The sequence below is a fragment of the Barbatula barbatula genome (genome assembly GCF_947034865.1).
Source record: "Barbatula barbatula genome assembly, chromosome: 9".
NCBI lineage: Eukaryota > Metazoa > Chordata > Actinopteri > Cypriniformes > Nemacheilidae > Barbatula > Barbatula barbatula.
In genome coordinates this window covers 1,074,322-1,093,048 of record NC_136772.1, presented here as the reverse complement: position 1 = coordinate 1,093,048, position 18,727 = coordinate 1,074,322, and the positions used below count along the sequence as shown (strand labels likewise).

General features: G+C 40.7%; 1 protein-coding gene across 1 annotated transcript in view; it reads left to right on the top strand.

Annotated features, from left to right (window-relative positions):
- The window catches only part of lrp2a (low density lipoprotein receptor-related protein 2a), a 68,209-nt gene that overhangs the window by 39,430 nt on the left and 10,052 nt on the right, over positions 1–18,727 (top strand). The window contains exons 43-65 of the mRNA XM_079465033.1: positions 639–928; positions 1,132–1,332; positions 1,941–1,964; positions 2,311–2,343; positions 2,480–2,722; positions 3,290–3,415; positions 4,000–4,119; positions 6,132–6,263; positions 6,367–6,568; positions 7,492–7,787; positions 7,859–8,525; positions 9,335–9,505; positions 10,314–10,537; positions 11,714–11,891; positions 12,020–12,216; positions 12,307–12,552; positions 12,672–12,800; positions 14,991–15,110; positions 16,305–16,421; positions 16,589–16,705; positions 17,904–18,041; positions 18,162–18,284; positions 18,465–18,593. Coding sequence (XP_079321159.1) covers positions 639–928; positions 1,132–1,332; positions 1,941–1,964; positions 2,311–2,343; positions 2,480–2,722; positions 3,290–3,415; positions 4,000–4,119; positions 6,132–6,263; positions 6,367–6,568; positions 7,492–7,787; positions 7,859–8,525; positions 9,335–9,505; positions 10,314–10,537; positions 11,714–11,891; positions 12,020–12,216; positions 12,307–12,552; positions 12,672–12,800; positions 14,991–15,110; positions 16,305–16,421; positions 16,589–16,705; positions 17,904–18,041; positions 18,162–18,284; positions 18,465–18,593 — 4,223 coding nt within the window. The remainder of the gene's footprint in view (positions 1–638; positions 929–1,131; positions 1,333–1,940; positions 1,965–2,310; positions 2,344–2,479; positions 2,723–3,289; positions 3,416–3,999; positions 4,120–6,131; positions 6,264–6,366; positions 6,569–7,491; positions 7,788–7,858; positions 8,526–9,334; positions 9,506–10,313; positions 10,538–11,713; positions 11,892–12,019; positions 12,217–12,306; positions 12,553–12,671; positions 12,801–14,990; positions 15,111–16,304; positions 16,422–16,588; positions 16,706–17,903; positions 18,042–18,161; positions 18,285–18,464; positions 18,594–18,727) is intronic.

Sequence of the window (18,727 nt, the reverse complement as noted above, 5' to 3'; positions counted from 1 at the left end):
AATACATACAGTATTTATTTGTATATTGAATTACACATGAGAAAATTATTGTAGTATACTTTATAGTATTTAGGAATTTTACTACTGTAAATCATAGTGTTTTTAAAACTAAATATTGTTATATATATGATTACAGAATAATATTTAAAACATTATATAGATGTTTTATTAACATTCATTTTAATGTTTATATTTATATAATTAAACATGACATTTTAATATTTTTGTTTTGTATGTATTTTATTAACATTTTATTTGTTTTACACATGAAAATTGCTGTAGTGTACTTTTGAATTTACTATAGTAATCTGTAGTAAAATTCCCATATGCTAAATGCTTTTAATTTACTATATAGTAAACGTTAATCTATACATTCAACGCTTTGTTGTATATACTACATTATATCAATTGACTATAGTTAGTACTAAAGAATAGTATGATTTAGTTAGTGTACTATTTTATAAATGGTATATTCTATACTATTTACACTAATATACCTACTATAAAATAATACAATATATGTACATTGCAATTTACTACACTTAACTATAGTTAATCCTGCTGCATACAGTTGGCGAGTTATGTTACATTAAATTATGAATTGCAAGATAATGACGGATGGTGCTTTCTCCATTCAGACAGAAGATCGAAAGATGCTCTCTTACTGGAGCCAACCGTGAGGTCATCGTAAGTACCGCCATCTACCCATTTGCCATGATGGTATACGGCCAGCATATCTTCTGGACAGACTGGAACACACGCAGCATCTACCGCGCAAACAAATACGACGGGTCAGACCAGAGGGTGATGCTGCAGAACCTTCCATCCCGCCCCATGGACATCCACGTGCTGTCCAACAGCAAACAGCAGCAATGCAGCAGTCCCTGCGAGCAGTTCAACGGCGGTTGCAGTCATATCTGCACTCCAGGTAACTTCATATTAACAAAATAGACTTTAGTCTAGTTTTGTAAAATGTATATTTAATAAATGAATAGGTTATTCTGTATGTTGTAAATTCAACCTTATACTATAAAGAGAATTCATATATTGAGTGGAAAAGTTGCAGAGACAAATCTATAAAATTGTAGACCCACATTTCTACTACACATTGATTATCAAATCTGCGTGCAGGTCCTCAGGGAGCAGAGTGTCAGTGTCCCTCAGAGGGCCGCTGGTATCTGGCTGATAATAAACACTGTATTCCTGACAATGGCACGCGCTGTCAGCCGGGTCAGTTCACTTGCATGAACGGCCACTGCATTCGTGCACAGTGGAAATGCGATAATGATGACGACTGCGGCGACGGCAGTGATGAACTGGAGAGGGTCTGTGGTAAGCTGTGCTTCTGCTTTCATCTGATCTGCCTGTTCATATCACTTCCTTGCATTTACAGAAAGGAATTCAAAATAATAGTTATTGTTTATCAATATAATGTACTCAGATCGCTGTTCTAAGACACATTTTTGTAGAGTGACTGAAGAGCAGTGCATTGCTTTGTTCGATGTGTTTCCACTGAAACGAGAAGCAAGGGACCTATTGAGGGTCCTCCCCTTCTACAATAGCCAATAGCATTTAGTTTACCTTACAGCCTAGAATATGATAAGAAGTTGAAGTGCAGAGTAAAATTCTCTGATCTGTATTGGTAAGTAAGATACTTTAAGTTTTAAAGGCATACTTAATTTTTTAGAGCACACTTCTGTAGTTTACAGAATTGCTTATGATTTCACAGATTCGTGTTAAGATTCAAGATGAACTTCAACTTTGATTTCTTAAGGTCTTAAGGACTAAACTAATTAATGTGATATTTAAGATACAGTGATACATTATTTTGTTTAATAGCTTTAAGTCTTCCCGCTGCAATCTAATCGATCAGTTTTCTTCTATTGCATGTTGAAAACCCCTTTTCACTAATATGTTTCTTTTTGCGTTTCTTTCTTCAGGATCGAAGAGTAATTTCGTGTTTGGTGTGTGTTTCTGCTTTCCTCTTAACATATAGATATGGGCTTTGTTCCAAAACCTAGTGAGATGCCTATGTAGGGAGCATATTGCAATTCTTATATAAAATTGTTTCTTGCATCGTCATCTCTTGCATGTTTCATGGAGAGAGGAATGCACTTTGATAAGCTCCAAGATGGCACGCAAACCCAAAGAGATTTGGAAGCTGAAAGATCTAGCAGAAGCTGTCTATGTTGGCTGTAGTCAACAAGGGAGCTGTCTAGATTTTGGAACAGAGCCACACACTAGATGAAGTTCACTTACTAACCATAAACCAATGTTAACCTCTTCTGCGTGCCACTCTCTTGCATGCAGTCCCACAAGTGGCAGTATTTATTTCTCTCTCAGGTAATATTCAAAGTAAGAAAGTAAAGTAGAGAGTTAGGGAAGGTAGGCGGTCGTTTAGCTCTACACTAGCTGGTTCTCCAAAGTTGATTCAGGTTTTGCTCTATGAGTCTGTTTTGTCTTTTTATGTGAATGGCAGCGTTTCACACCTGCGAGCCCACTGCGTTCACATGCGGAAACGGCCGTTGTGTGCCCTATCACTACCGCTGCGATCATTACAACGACTGCGGGGACAACAGTGATGAGACTGGGTGTCCGTTCCGCCCCTGTGAACCGAACACAGAGTTCACCTGCAACAACGGCCGCTGCATCGCGCAAGAATACGTTTGCAATGGAATCAATAACTGCTTTGACAACACGACGTCTGATGAACAGAGCTGCCGTAAGTTACCTAATAATAATTGATTATAGTTTTGTTATTAGTTTTATTCATATTGACATGTTCATTTTAGTAAACTTTTTAACAATTTTGTCTTAGACCATTTAATCCAACGTGCACGCCGGGGCTGCAGTTAACTTCCCGTCTGTGTCTGGCTAGTGTCTAATAATATAGAGTGATGCCAAGTTGCTGTGTTACTATATTGATAATTATGATATTAATAACACAAATTATTGATATCATAACATTACTACACATACAGTATGAAATTGTGGTTAATAAATTATGATATTGACTATCTGACATTTGAACATAGTAGATGTTGGTTTTGCATCTACCAACTATTCATTTTAAAGGTGCTTGACAGCATCCCAACATTTCAGATATTGTACATTACATTTCCCTTCAGGACATTGAAACATAACTGACAACTTCACACAAACACCAACATGGTATGTTTGTTGGTGTAGTTGTGGTGGGAATTAGCTTTGATCGATTTACTGTCAGTGTCTGAAACATGTTTAAAGTATCATGATTTCTCCATGCAATTAAATGCTCATTATTTTACAGCTGATAGAACGTGTCAACCAGAACACACCAAATGTCAGACCACAAACATCTGTATCCCGCGCTTGTACCTGTGTGATGGAGATAATGATTGTGGAGACAATAGTGATGAGAGCGCCACACACTGTGGTGAGTTTCAGCCGTCACACATATTAATACAATACTGGCTCAAAGTGAAAAAAAAATACATTTTATTTTGAAATGTTACAATATTATTGCTATTGAATATTCATTGCAATCAAACAAAAAAAAACTAAAGTAAGGTACTTATTTTATTTTTTAAGTACTTTTTATCTATTTCTAGAGGGAAAATAGACGAATAAGTTTGCCAAGGAAATGAGTCATTTTATCAACATTGCCTTTCTGGAATTTTGGTTGAATAAGTGACCTGCAAACATGGGGTTGTGTCACCCACATACATCAAGTTGGGTGACAGTGAGTTTGCATCCTGTTTAAAGAGAAAATTCTGTCGTCCTTTATTCCCTCTCACGTCATTACAAACCTGTATGTGACTCTTTCGTCAGTGGAACACAAAAGAAGATATTTTGAGAAATGGCTCAGTGGTTTTGTGTTCATACGACGGAAGTCAATGGGGTCCAGCGGAAGTCAATGGTCGTTTGGTATCATCTTTTGTGTTCTGCAGAAGAAATGACATGTAACTATATGTTTATTTCATCAGTAATAATGGATTAATCTCATCTTTAATTCCTCAGCAACATCCACGTGTTCTCAGAATGAGTTTCGCTGTTCGAGTGGACGCTGTATTCCCGGTCACTGGTACTGTGACAGAGGGACGGACTGTAGTGACGGTTCAGATGAGCCCTCGACCTGCAGTAAGACACACACGCACACACACACACACACACACACACACACACACACACACACACAGTGTGTCTAAGCCTAAAACAACAGACAACCATTCAAAGGTTTGGGGTCACTTTAAATGTTTTATCTCAAGGTTTATACGTAAAGGAAAAGTTCACCTCAAGATCTAAATTGTGTTGGTTTTTACACTCAACCACATGATGTTCAACACGTTTTAAGACTTCCCGGCATCTTCAGAACACAAATAAAGATATGTTTATTCGGTTTGTGCACAAATGAACATTTTAGCAGCGTTTCACACACTACACCTAAACCTACTGCACAATCAACGTCAAACTCAATGGCTTATATACAGGTACAGCATGCGTCTGAACGCCGGCGTCTTCCCCCACCGAATGCACTTTAACGGTGTCTTAAGTACTTTTCTGGACCTTGACCTCAACTATAATCATCATGTCTATGAGGAGGCCCAGAACTCCCTCAGATGTCCCCAAAATATCTTTATTTGTGCTCCGAAGACGCCGGAGGTTCTCTAAACACGTTTAACGTCATGTTAAACAACACAACTTTGATTTTTAGATGAACTTTTCATTTAACTCTCTGAAATAATAATATAAGTATGCAAATATATAAGTTTCTTTCATTCTAAGACATTTTTTTAATGTTAGTCAAATGGATGATTTTGACTGATGGAGAGACAGAGCTTATCTCAACTCAAATCATGTGTTAACGGTGGGTGTCCGCCTGTCAGTGGTTACCATGGTGATGGGCTGTGTGTCCATCATGGGCTATAGGGAGGGAAACCCCCATGTTACGCTCCAGTGATAATGCCTTTACTCCAAAAGTCACATCAAGATACTGGATTCACTGAGAGAGACTAAGAGACCGTTTTCATCTAAAAACGGAAAACTTTGAATCCGTTTTGGCTGTTCGTTTACACGAAAACGTTTTGTGCGACTGAAAACACAAACTTTTGATAACAGGTCTGAAATTGCATGTTTTTGAAAAGGAATAAATCATAATACTTCAGCTCTGTGTGTATGTTATTGTTGTAGGGTCATAAAAGACTATTTGTGTTTTCCATCCATAAGCAGTCTACATGTACTGTATGTATATGTATTATTATTATGCTTAGTTTATTATTATTATTCCACTCTTTTTTGAGTCTAAATGTAAATGTATGACGAATGCACCTCAAAGAATTCTTCATGTGCAATGTTTTGTTCATTTGTTTAAATTTGAGTTTTAAATCCTATCAGGTTCTTTACTGAAGTGTTTGGTGGCTAAACTCTAAATATTTTTACACAAACTTCCTTAAATTACAACACAAGCATCACATTTGAACTATACGGAATTCTAAAGGTGCGTAATCGTAGATGTATTACACATAGATGACGCGTTGACCGATTTGGCCTGTTGCTGTGATGGGTCGGTGGTGCCGCCATATTGGACAGGGCAAGACTTTCCGGATAAAATGCTTTATGATTTGATGTGAAGTGAAAAAAATCAAGTTACTATTGGAATTGGATTTTTGTCATTATTAGGACGTTGACATACAAGAAAGATGTTTTCTAAGTGAATAACACTTGATTGGTGTCAGTATTTGTTTGGCTGTGTGTGATGTCATCCGTCGGCCCAGCCCCCGCTGTGTCACATTCCTCCAGTGTGACGTCCACCAGAAAAGCCCCCCAAACACACACTGGCCCTTCTTTTGACACACTCTACCCCCTCCTCTCACACAAACACTGCCCCATCCTGATGCTTTTGTCCCCGGTTAATCACAGCACCCCTCGTGCCTTTTGTTCGAACAAGCCACCAGACACAGGAATGGTCATTCTTTCCCAGAATTCCACTGTGGGTTCCGAGCAGCAGCACTTGGCCACGTTTCTGGCTGCTGTTGGATTTAATGGACCGCCAGGGGTTTCTTACATATTACTAAAATCAGAGCGAGACATGGCCCTCGGGCATCTCCTGCTTCTTCAGTCGTCTCTCATCGTTGTGTGTTTCAATCCTACAGCCACCACGGTGAGAACGTGCAACTCTGACCAGTTCCGCTGCGATGACGGACGGTGCATCGCCTTGTCTTGGATCTGTGATGGGGACAACGATTGCGGGGACATGAGCGACGAAGACGAGCGGCACAACTGCGGTCAGTAAGCTTTTTACATTTCATGCAATGACACGTGAACTTCGCACCCAAATGTACAAGTTTTTAATGTTGCCTTCTCTTCTGTTTCGTCCTGAACGCGCAGCTAATCGTTCCTGCTCTCCTCAGGAGTTCACCTGTATCAATAACAGGCCCCCTCAGAGAAAGTGCATCCCGCGGGACTGGGTGTGTGATGGAGATGCTGACTGTTCGGACGCCTTCGATGAACATCAGAACTGCACACGCAGGTCCTGCTCCCCCAGCGAGTTTACATGCGCCAACGGCCTCTGCATCCGCAATTCATACAGGTCAGAAGAGCTCAAAATAGTGTGTGTCAATGTTTAACATTTTGCGATGGTGTGAGAGCAATTGAACAGACACACCATTCATCCTGATTTTTTTAGGTTTACGATGCATCCAACAAGCCTTATATTTAATGTGTTTTGTGTTAACTCTGCTTTCAGGGTTTGGGCTTCCTTTCTGATTCTCATGATGTTAAAAATGTTTTTATCTAAAGGCTTAGAAAAGGATCCTCTTTAAAAAAGTCAATTGACTTTTTAAAGTGAATTGTAAAATAAACTCCTTCCATACTATTTAAAGGAATAGTTCACATCAAGATTTGCTCCGTTGACTTTTCATAGTAGGAATAAAAATCACTATGGAAAGTCAATGATGTGAACTACTTCAAAAAGCATGCACACTGAATCAATCTGAGACAAGAATATGTAGGGTTTTATTCATAGTTTCAAATACTTCAGTACAAGCTGTCCTTCCAAAGCCTCAGATGTCAAAATGCACTGTTCTTTTAGAAAATAAAAACAAAACACTGAACTTTTTAAATGATTAAATACACTTTTGTCAAAGTTGACAAGTACTTTAGTACTTTTATTGTTTGGAAACATGAAGAGTGCCTAAGAATAATGATTTGGGGCAAAAAAATATAATGAAATATGGAGGTACAAGGTTTCAAAAGAACAGCAGCGATTTGTTGCGATTTCCATACCCACAAAAATCTTTGAAAGTCGGGAAAATATCATGGCCACTTTATAGAAACTATAAATATTCCTAGTTGTGTTCAAGCTATAAATCACAATTTAATTCAGAAATCATGAATGACCTGGAAATTGTTTCCGATTCATTGGTTAAATTATATTAATAAGCATTTAGTGCTTTTATGTTCTTGGTCAAAAGTAATTTCTCGTTTCTCTGTTGTGCGTGTCGACACTGTTAGGTGTGACCGTCGCAATGACTGTGTCGACAGCAGCGATGAGCAGGCCTGCACGTATCTGCCATGTCAACAACATCAGTTCACCTGTCAGAACGGCCGCTGTATCTCACAGGATGTCATCTGTGATGGGGACAACGACTGCGGCGATGAATCTGATGAACTCGATCACCTGTGCAGGACCCCTGCCCCCACCTGCCCACCCGGAAACTTCAGGTGTAACAACGGAAACTGTGTGTCGCTGATCGTGGTGTGTGACAGAAGCGACGACTGCAATGACAACAGCGATGAGAAAGGATGTGGTGAGTTCTGCAAATCTACTACATTCAAGACATTAGTTGGTTCAGTGTTAATGGGTGTCTGTTTTTGCCAGACATCAATGAATGTACCGACCCATCCATGCACCACTGTGACCACAACTGCACCGACACGCCAACCAGCTTCATCTGTACCTGTCGCCCCGGTTACCGCCTCATGTCCGATAACAAATCCTGCGACGATGTGGACGAGTGCTCCGTCACACCCAGCGTGTGCAGTCAGGTGTGCGAGAACACCTTAGGGTCGTACATGTGCAAGTGCGCGCCCGGATTCCTCCGAGAACCTGATGGACGCAGCTGCAGACAGAACAGCAACATAGCTCCGTACTTGATCTTCAGCAATCGCTACTATCTGCGGAACCTGTCCACGGACGGCGAGGCGTACTCGCTCATTCTGCAGGGCCTCACCAGCGTGGTGGCTCTGGACTTCGACCGGGTGGAGAAACGCTTGTACTGGATGGATGTGAGCAGGAGGGTGGTGGAACGAATGTTTTTTAATGGCACGGGCCGAGAGGTCGTGGTGAATGGAGTTTTGCACGGGGAAGGGCTGACGGTCGACTGGGTGGGAAGAAAACTGTACTGGGTCGACAGCTTTCTAGATTGTATGAAGGTGTCAGAGTTGGATGGGCGGTTCGCGAGGAAGCTAGCAGAACACTGTGTGGATGTGAATAACACGTACTGCTTTGAGAACCCAAGAGCCGTTGTGGTGCATCCAAAGACTGGGTGAGTGTACCGATAAAAAAACCACCATGTCCATATACACACGGAAGAGTTTTGAAAGTAAAAACCATAATACAGTAATTACTTGAATTAGGCCTTGTCAAGTCCACACTATATTTTTATTTGAAAATGCCTTTTTTGGCCTACAGTCCACAAAGACACCATGTCGACACCTGATGCGATGCGGCACGATGCGATGCGACAAATAACAATAGAACCCATCATAAATCGAAATTTTCTGATTCGACAGATGCCTTGTTCTTAATGGGTTTGTTGTGTAACCAAAAACAAATTTAATATAAATTCCGTTGACAGCTGAAATGCCTGTTTCTTTATTATGTTAATGATGTGCTAAACAATAGGTGTTCATGTTTCGATTTAAAAACAAAAATTCACCTGTGTTTTACACCGTCATTTCCATTATCTGAAAACAGGCTGTTCCTGGTTCTGCAAAGCCCCTCCTTCCGAAATGCTCTGATTGGTCAAGATGAGCCAGTCTTTTGTGATTGGTCTACCGTGTAGAGTTTGTGTTGAGATGTCAATGTAAATTTTGGGATTCATGATGTCACTAACCCAGAAAAAAGTTGAGCCGTTCATTGTCCTCTTTAAAATGTGATTTCTGTTAAAGAAGTGAAATCAGATCGCCCCTTTAAAGCATATTTTGGAGGTTGTAAAATGCGGTTGTCGTTTCTTTAAATATACTGAACTCAACACATAAAGGAAACAGGATTATGAATTTAAAAGAGGAGTTGCCGTGTGTCTATAGAAATCTATTTTAGTTTGTAATATAATATAATGTGATGTGTGTTCAGGTATGTGTACTGGAGTGATTGGGGAGATAAAGCTTTTATCGGTCGTGTTGGAATGGATGGAAATAACAAGTCAGCCATCATCACGACTAAGATCGAGTGGCCCAACGGTCTCACCATTGACTACACCAATGACAGACTCTACTGGTCTGATGCTCACCTCAACTACATCGAGTAAGAACTTCACACATTTATGTCTTACATATAAAGTTACTAGGGAACAGTGTTGGGTGTGTAACTAGTTACCAAGTTATTAGTTACTGTGTTTGAACTACTTTTCCATTGAAAAAGGAAAGTAAGGGATTTTCTCTGTAATTGAATTGCAGTTACGTCTGATGAAATACTTTGTGTAATATATGTGTGTACGTTATTGGAATTGACATAAAAAGTCAAAGTCTAACTTTAAAATGCTTTAATGTATAATTCTCCATTTTTTTAATACTTTGATCAGTTAATAATATTACTTTATGTAGTTTTATATTATTTATTTGAATGAATTAAAAGATCAGTTTCATGTCTTTCATTGATTCACTTAACTAAACAAGATTGATGTAAGATATGGAAAGTAATAAGTAATGAAATACTTTTTCAGAGAGAGTCATGTGTACAGTAATCTCATTACACTATTGAATATGTAATTAGTAACTAGTAATTCATTACTTTTTCAGAGTAACTTACCCAACACTGCTAGGGAACACTTTACAGGGCTCTAGATTCATTTTTACTTACCATGTTAAATGCGGGGTTGTTTCAATATACGTTTGGGTAAAAACAGTCACTGTTAATGAACATAAAAATGTCTATATTGGATCCAACCATGAAGAGAGACAACCCAGCAATTCTTTGTCTATAAATGACATATTTCCTCAGACACAGGAGGGAAAGAAGTTGAAGCTGAACTTTCTATACAGCCTACTGGTCTTTTGGAATCAGAACTAGCCTCTAGTTTCTATGTTGATATGAAATGCTTCTATCTCTCCAGATTCTCTGATCTAGATGGACGTCACAGACACACAGTCTATGACGGCGTTCTGCCTCATCCATTCGCCATCACTGTGTTTGAGGACAGCGTTTACTGGACGGATTGGAACACTCGCACCGTGGAGAAGGGAAACAAATACGACGGGTCAGGACGGCAGGCGCTGGTCAACACCACTCACCGGCCCTTCGACATCCACGTGTGTCACCCATACCGTCAGCCCATAGGTGAGCTCAGGACGGGGTAACCCGAACGCAGGGGTCCGTCTTGAGTTACGCTCACTATCTCACGTCACATCCACAGAGAGTCTCTGCCAATATTTACACTCTCAAACACAATGGCGTCAGTCTTCAGTGGCATTTCTCACAGAAGGGGAAAACCACACTCGTTATCATGGGTGTAAATGGCAGGCAGGAAATCTAAACTCTTATCTGTGGGCTTATTTAGAAAGAGGAGCTTGACCTACAACATCCTTGGGTTTTTTTATGTTGTTAAAAGATTGAGTTAAGTTCCAATGGTTCTGCTTTAGGACCCAGGAAATCAGGGTAACATCTATTATTTTTCTAACATTTTCTATGTTAGGCCGGATAGACCTATCGTTTCATACATTCATGTGGCCACGATAATACTTGACAGATAAATGAAAAAATAAATAAATAAACGTACACTAACACTCTTCTCTCAACAGGTGTTGTTCTGCCTTTTGTTGAAACTAGTAACTTTGTATTAGCACCTAATGTACTATTGCTCCTGTGTGACAAATCGCTTATTGCTCCCTGAACTCGCTTTGCTCTGAATGACTCAATGTAAATGATAATACTGAGACAATTTTGCTATTGCAAAAACACGGTATCGTTAATATTGTTACATCCCTACCTCGCAGGCTTTTGGGAACCATAAACAAACATAAAGATTTTTTTACAACACGTTATACGTGTCGAACAGGCTCACATGGAAACATAACTAACTGTTCCAGACCATAGTCTCATAGCTCATAGTCAAAATGTTTGATGCAGAGCGCGAAGAAAATACTATAAACAGTATTAACCATCAGCGGCCTTTTAAGGTATTCCGTAGCCGTTTTTTACTATTTTAATGTTCAAATGTCTATGAAAAAAAAATTATTATATATCAATATGTTTGTGTGATGGGCATCGATTTTGATCATTGGTTGCAATATTTAAAGGCATTTTGAGTAAACTGCACTTTATGTACATAATGAAGCGCATACAAAAGACTTAAACCGGATGCGATGAGACTTGTTCTCTGGTTTCTCCGTGTGACGTTCGGCATAAAGCCTATCGTGAAGTTGAGAGTGTTGGGTGTATATCTTTCCATTTTTAAATATATATGTATATCACATTCATTATGTAAATTGAATGTTTGCTGTGTTTCTTCTATAGTGACGAATCCCTGTGCCGTCAATAACGGCGGATGTTCTCATCTATGTCTCCTGCGGGCCGGAGGTCAAGGGTTGACGTGCGAGTGTCCCGATCACTTCCTGACCGTTCAGATCGGGGGCGTGGCCCGCTGTTTACCCATGTGTTCCAGCACGCAGTACAGATGCGCTGACAATGAGCGGTCAGTGTCTCTATGCTTTTGCTTTCCAACATTTAACATCCCTTACATTATTGTCTCATAAATGATTTGCGCTGGAGACTCTCGATATTGACTAGTTGGCAGTACCTCTCATTTTGTTTCTCTCACAGTTGTATTCCTATCTGGTGGAAGTGTGACGGTCAGCCAGACTGTCGAGATGGATCAGACGAGCCGTCCACGTGTCCCGTACGGCACTGTAGACTGGGTCAGTTTCAGTGTACCGATGGAAACTGCACCAGCCCACACTTTGTGTGTAACTCCAACCAGGACTGTCCCGACGGCTCCGATGAGGACACGGTGCTGTGTGGTATGAACACAATTATATCAAAGCCATGTTTACACTGAAGCCAAGTTGCGTTAAATGTTATAAATGCATCTTTGTTATTTTGCACGTCAGCGACGCATCGGTGCGAGTCACATCAGTGGCAGTGTGCAAACAAGCGCTGCATCCCTGAGGCGTGGCAGTGTGATGGTGAAAACGACTGCGGTGATGAGTCTGACGAAGACCCCACCCACTGCTCCAGCAGAACCTGTCGACCCGGACAATTCAAGTGCGGGAACGGCCGCTGCATCCCTCTCAGCTGGAAATGTGACATGGACGACGACTGCGGTGACAACTCGGATGAGCCCATCGATGAGTGCAGTGAGCGCATTATTCTATTTTCTTGTATTTTTATTAGTTGCCATAGCTGTCATGAAATAGAAATATTTCTTCCATCTCTGGCTGTGTTTTGTATTGATCAGACGTGTTGTTGTTTGCAGTGGGTCCAGCGTACAGATGTGACAACCACACAGAGTTTGACTGCAGGACAAACTATCGCTGTGTCCCTCTGTGGGCCGTTTGTAACGGACAGAACGACTGCAAAGACAACAGTGACGAACAAACCTGTGGTGAGCAAACCAAACGCATTTACTTCTTCCTACGGAATTATTTCTTTACGTTGCCTTTATCAGTGATGTTATTGTTGCTCTCACGCTCCAGCGGTACATTAGTGTGAGTAGAGTTCACAGTCTGTGATGGACGGGCCGTGACCTCTGTGACCTCACATCTTACACCGCCTCCAGTCTGGGGCCACAGCACAGATTTATGAACTCTGTGTGTGTGTGAGAGAGAGAGAGAGAGAGAGAGTGTGTCTTGGGCATGGCCGTTCAGGCACCACGGTTGTTTTGTGTGTGTGTGTGTGTGTGTTACCCAGAAGTGAGCAAAACCTGATACATCGCAAAGTGTCTCTTTGGGGACGTCCCATTTGCACAGTTACATTTTTTTTAAATATGTTATAGTATTTATAACTAACTGTGTAAAAACATTTAGTCTATAGAGTGTGTGCGAATTACAGTTTTGTTGGTGAGTGTGTGTGTGTGTGAAAGAGTTTTGTTAGTGTGTGCAGTGTATGTGTGTGTTAAAGAGAGTTTTGTTAGTGTGTGTGTGCACATGTGTATGCATGTGTTTGTGCACGTGTGCGCATGTGTGTGTGTAAAAGAGGGTTATGTAAGTGGGTGTACGTGTGTCTGTTTGTGTGTGTGTGTGCAAACCCATTTGTGTGTGTAAAAGAGAGTTTTGCGCGTGTGTGTGTGTGCGTGTGTGTGTGAGCACGCGTTTGTGTGTGCACATTTGTGTGTGTGTGCGCAAACCCATTTGTGTGTGTAAAAGAGAGTTTTGCGCGTGTGTGTGTGTGCGTGTGTGTGTGAAGCGCGCGTTTGTGTGTGCACATTTGTGTGTGTGTGCGCAAACCCATTTGTGTGTGTAAAAGAGAGTTTTGCGCGTGTGTGCGCGCATTTGTGTGTGCGCGTGTTTGTGTGTGTGTGCGCAAACCCATTTGTGTGTGTAAAAGAGAGTTTTGCGCGTGTGTGCGCGCATTTGTGTGTGCGCGTGTTTGTGTGTGTGTGCGCAAACCCATTTGTGTGTGAAAAAGAGAGTTTTGCGCGTGTGTGCGCGCATTTGTGTGTGCGCGTGTTTGTGTGTGTGTGCGCAAACCCATTTGTGTGTGTAAAAGAGAGTTTTGCGCGTGTGCGCGCGTTTGTGTGTGTGTGCGCAAACCCATTTGTGTGTGTAAAAGAGAGTTTTGCGCGTGTGCGCGCGTTTGTGTGTGTGTGCGCGCGTTTGTGTGTGTGTGCGCGCGTTTGTGTGTGTGTGCGCGCGTTTGTGTGTGTGTGCGCAAACCCATTTGTGTGTGTAAAAGAGAGTTTTGCGCGTGTGTGTGTGCGCGCGTTTGTGTGTGTGTGCGCAAACCCATTTGTGTGTGTAAAAGAGAGTTTTGCGCGTGTGTGTGTGCGCGCGTTTGTGTGTGCACATTTGTGTGTGTGTGTGCGCAAACCCATTTGTGTGTGTAAAAGAGACTTTTGCTAGTGTGTGTGTGTTTGCGCATTTGTATGCATTTGTGTGTGTGTGTGTGCAAACCAATTTGTGTGTGTACAAGAGAGTTTTGCTAGTGTGTGTGTGTTTGCGCATTTGTATGTGTTTGTGTGTGTGTGTGTGTGTGTGCAAACCAATTTGTGTGTGTACAAGAGAGTTTTGCAGATTGTGTCTTTGGCAGATTTGATTGAGGTTTGACTTTACTCTCACTTTACTGTGACGTTACACCGCTGTCCTCTTCTGACCAACACACACACAGTCAGTGTTATCAGCTCACACTCGCTCCATTAGTGCCATCCTGCACAGAGAGGAGAGATCGCCCTAATCTGACTGTAAGAATGTACCGCCCGGGTCAAGTGAGGCAACTGTGGATGTGTGTTTTGTCTACCCTCTATTCGTCTGGTCTCCTTTTATTTCTTTTCTTTTCCTCTTATTCTCTCATTTCTCTGCGGTGTGTCTGTTCAGTGTCGGTGGGGGGTGCTCCCTATCTCTAAACTCATCCCGTCTGTAATTAAATGCTCTTTCTTCAAAGGCCCACGCTGCATTTATCATCATGTCTTTATTAAACCGCTGGCCGTTGGGTGTTAAAGAATGTCTAGTTTATCACATCTGTCAGCGCATTCCCCCGTGCATTTCAACAGAATGATACACAGGCATATGGTGTACCTGTGAGATCTGTGTACTGTGATGAAGTCATAAACACGCAATGTTGTGTGTTGTGTTTTCAGAGGAGTTGACCTGTGAGCCGACGGGTGATTTCCGCTGTGACAACCACCAATGCATCCCACTGCGCTGGCGCTGCGATGGAGACAATGACTGCGGCGATGAATCAGATGAGCACAACTGCGGTGAGTAACACAACCCTGAGATCTTCTTGTGCTTCAGACCGCTCAATAAAATATAGTGAATATTTGGATTTAAAGGCACAGTGCACCCAAAAATGTATTTATCCTCATGTCACTGCAAACCTGTGACTGTATTTCATTCTCTTATTACTGAGAAATGAAATCTCCTTCGAGGTAAATGTAACATAACTTCCTTTATTAGAAAAGCAAAAGATTTGGAAAGAGACAAAGATGAAGGGAATGAAATTGAAAGACAAACCGGGAAACAGCGGTTCTCCATTATCGTTCTTCTGAAGGTGAATGAATAGCTTGAACGTCTGTGCTGTTTGTTGACAGAGGTTGTGAGTTGTTCCTCCTGACAGAAGATCTGTAGGGGTGGTCAACAGGGGCGGATGAACTCACCGCTCAAAAATGATCCTCATTCACCACAACTGCAGCGAGAAAACCTTCAAGCCTTTCAATCCTCAAGCTCCGTTGCAATCACTCTTATCTGTTTCTCTGTTGATGTATCGTAACACCTCCGGTTAATGCTTCTAGTGTCTGCAATTCTACAGATTTTTGACTGATTTCTAATGAAATAGTTCACATCAGTTGCAATGAGTGTCTGTGCTCAGCGATTTTGCAATACTAAAAGGAAAACTTTGCAACTTACAACTAAACTTTTGGAATAATAAAACTAATGCGGTGTTCACACCAAAAGCAAATTTAGCGATTTGCAGGAGTAAAGGATCGCGGCAGGCGACCCGAATAAGGAAAATGGGGTGCCGCAATTGATGCACGTTCGTGGCAATTGCGCCGCCCAATTCACATCATTCACATCGACTGCCTCGTGTCGCAAGTTGAAAGAGGGAGAAATCTGCACGAAGAGCTCATTGAAATATAAAGAAAGTCATACAGGTTTCTATGGAAGTCCGTTTCCTCCAGGGTTGGAGATTTTAATAGATTTGAAAAGTTATTTTTATGAGTTACTAAGTCAAAATGTTCTCATTATTATAAGATAATCGGTCATAATAATGGTCATAATCAAATTCCTCAACCCTGGCGGAAATGGTCTTCCATAGGTTTGACATGACGAGTACATGATAAAAACATTTGGTGAATTATTCCTTTAGGAGTAAGAAGGACACGTAGAAAAAAAACATGCGAGATATTTAACCATTAAACTGCAAAACATTTGCTCTTGCTTTGTGTCTGCAGCTCCTCGTCCGTGCACAGAGAGCGAGTTTCGCTGTGAGAACCTGCTCTGTATTCCTGACCGCTGGGTTTGTGATCACGACAACGACTGTGAGGATAATTCAGATGAGAGGGACTGCGGTAGGTGTCATGAAATACCTCTTCACTTCGCCTTTGAAACATCAAAATACACTTATATATTCCAGATGTATTCTCAATGAGAGATGGTTACAAGCATTTGTGTGATGAATGACAGATCGATTGAATACACTTTGTGTTCGAATAATAAGAGATTCATTGTGTTTCAGAGTTGCGGACGTGTCATCCGGGTTACTTCCAGTGCGACAGCGGTCACTGCATCGCCGAACGCTTTAAATGCGACGGCAACGCAGACTGTCTCGACTTCACCGATGAAAGTTCCTGTCGTGAGTGTGCAACATTATATCGCATTGCATTCATATTTAAATCTCAAAACGCTTCTGTTTGTTAAAAGAAATGAAGTGGAATCTGGAGTTGTACTAAATTAAATAATTGCAATTAAAATAAAGAGAAACGTACTAGACTATTTATTGTGAATGTACAAATCATTTGGCAGTACATATTTTAAAAGTTTGGAGGGCATAGTGACCACAAGTTTATCATGGTTTCACTACAGTAAACTTTAGAAAATGAAAAGTTGATTTAACTTAAAATTTCAAGGCAACTCGCTGCACAGCTTTTGAGTTTATTCAACTTTTGGCTAACTCAATAAACTGAATAATGTCACATGACTGTCCAGTGAAATAGTTGAACCGACTTAAAATAAATATGCAACACTCAAATTTCTAACTTTGGACTCAAACTATTATGTTTTATATAATGTTCATATATAATTGATCTATTGTTATATACACATTCTACGTAATAAATACAGTGTATACACACTCTAGTTAAGTAACTGCTTAAGTTGTTTGTGTTTTAAACATTTAAGTATAAGACACACTGCGTCATTTACTTCAGAACTCAACACTGAGCACATGAGCCTCAATCCTGGTTCAATCATCAAACATCATTGAACGTCATATAGTTAAAAAAGGAACTCTTAATACTAAAGGTAACTTAGAATGACAACAAAAACATAAAAATATAGCCAGCAAACACTAAAATATCAATCATTTTAAGCTGCGAATAAAAATTCTGCAATGCATGCTGGGAACTTTCAAACACTAAAATCGTTTTTGGAGATTACACAGTTTGGCAAATTGGTCAAACTTCTTGACGCGCTTCGGACAATCACTTAGATATCTGAGTACAGTCATCAAAATAATATCTTTGTTGGAACCACATCTAGACTAATGTTCAGTATACTAAAAATAATTCATTCTTCTCCTACTACATTGTTCAAGTTCCTTTATTACCTTTGTTGGGAGAACAATTTTGAAATTGTATTTTTTACAATGTAGTTCAACATCAAATCTCTAGCGAACTACGATAAAAACAAAGATAATCCGTGGTCACTGCACTTTTACTATAATAAAACCATGAATAATGGAACGGTTGAAAGACTACAAAGACCATTTTGTTGAATAACATTCACAATAACGCCGAGAAAGTCTTTTCAAACATTTTCCATGTGTGTTTCAGCCACACGCTATCCAGACGGCACATACTGTCCTCCGTTCCAGTTTGAATGTAAGAATCACGTGTGCGTTCAGCCGCATTGGAGATGTGATGGAGACGACGACTGTGGAGATCATTCAGATGAAGAACTTCATCTCTGCTGTAAGAAGAATCAAGCACACGCACAGTGTGCATTTATAAATGTAAACCCTCCTAAAGCATCAAGGCCCAAACCTTCATTTCATGTATTGAAGCGCACCCTTGTGTGTTTTGTTTTCTCAGTGGACATACCGTGTGATTCTCCGTTCAGATTTCGTTGTGACAACAACCGTTGCATCTATAGCCACGAGCTCTGTAACTCTATAGATGACTGCGGCGACGGTACCGATGAGAGGGCGGAGCATTGTGAGTAGCGGCCAATCAGCAAACATGATTTGAATTCATAGAGTTTACTTTGTGAATGAGCGCACATCATGAATAAAACATTAAGGGAAACTCACTTCGTCTTCATTAATATTGAAATGACTGAAAATATTGTTGATCGTAACTTCAGTGAACCCATGAACTGGATGGTTTTGTGCTCAGGTGTGACTCCGACTCATGGGCCGTGTTCTTCAGATGAATATAAATGTGGGAATGGTCACTGTATTCCTCTGCAGTACGCCTGCGATGACTACGACGATTGTGGAGATCAGACCGATGAACTGGGCTGTCGTGAGTTTTTTACAGCACACCTTACTTCATTCCTAATAGTTTTATTAACCTTTTTATGATTATGTCTTTATTATAATATATGAGGGAATAAAACCACTATGAAACTATAACAGAGGTCAGTGTGACTCAATGGA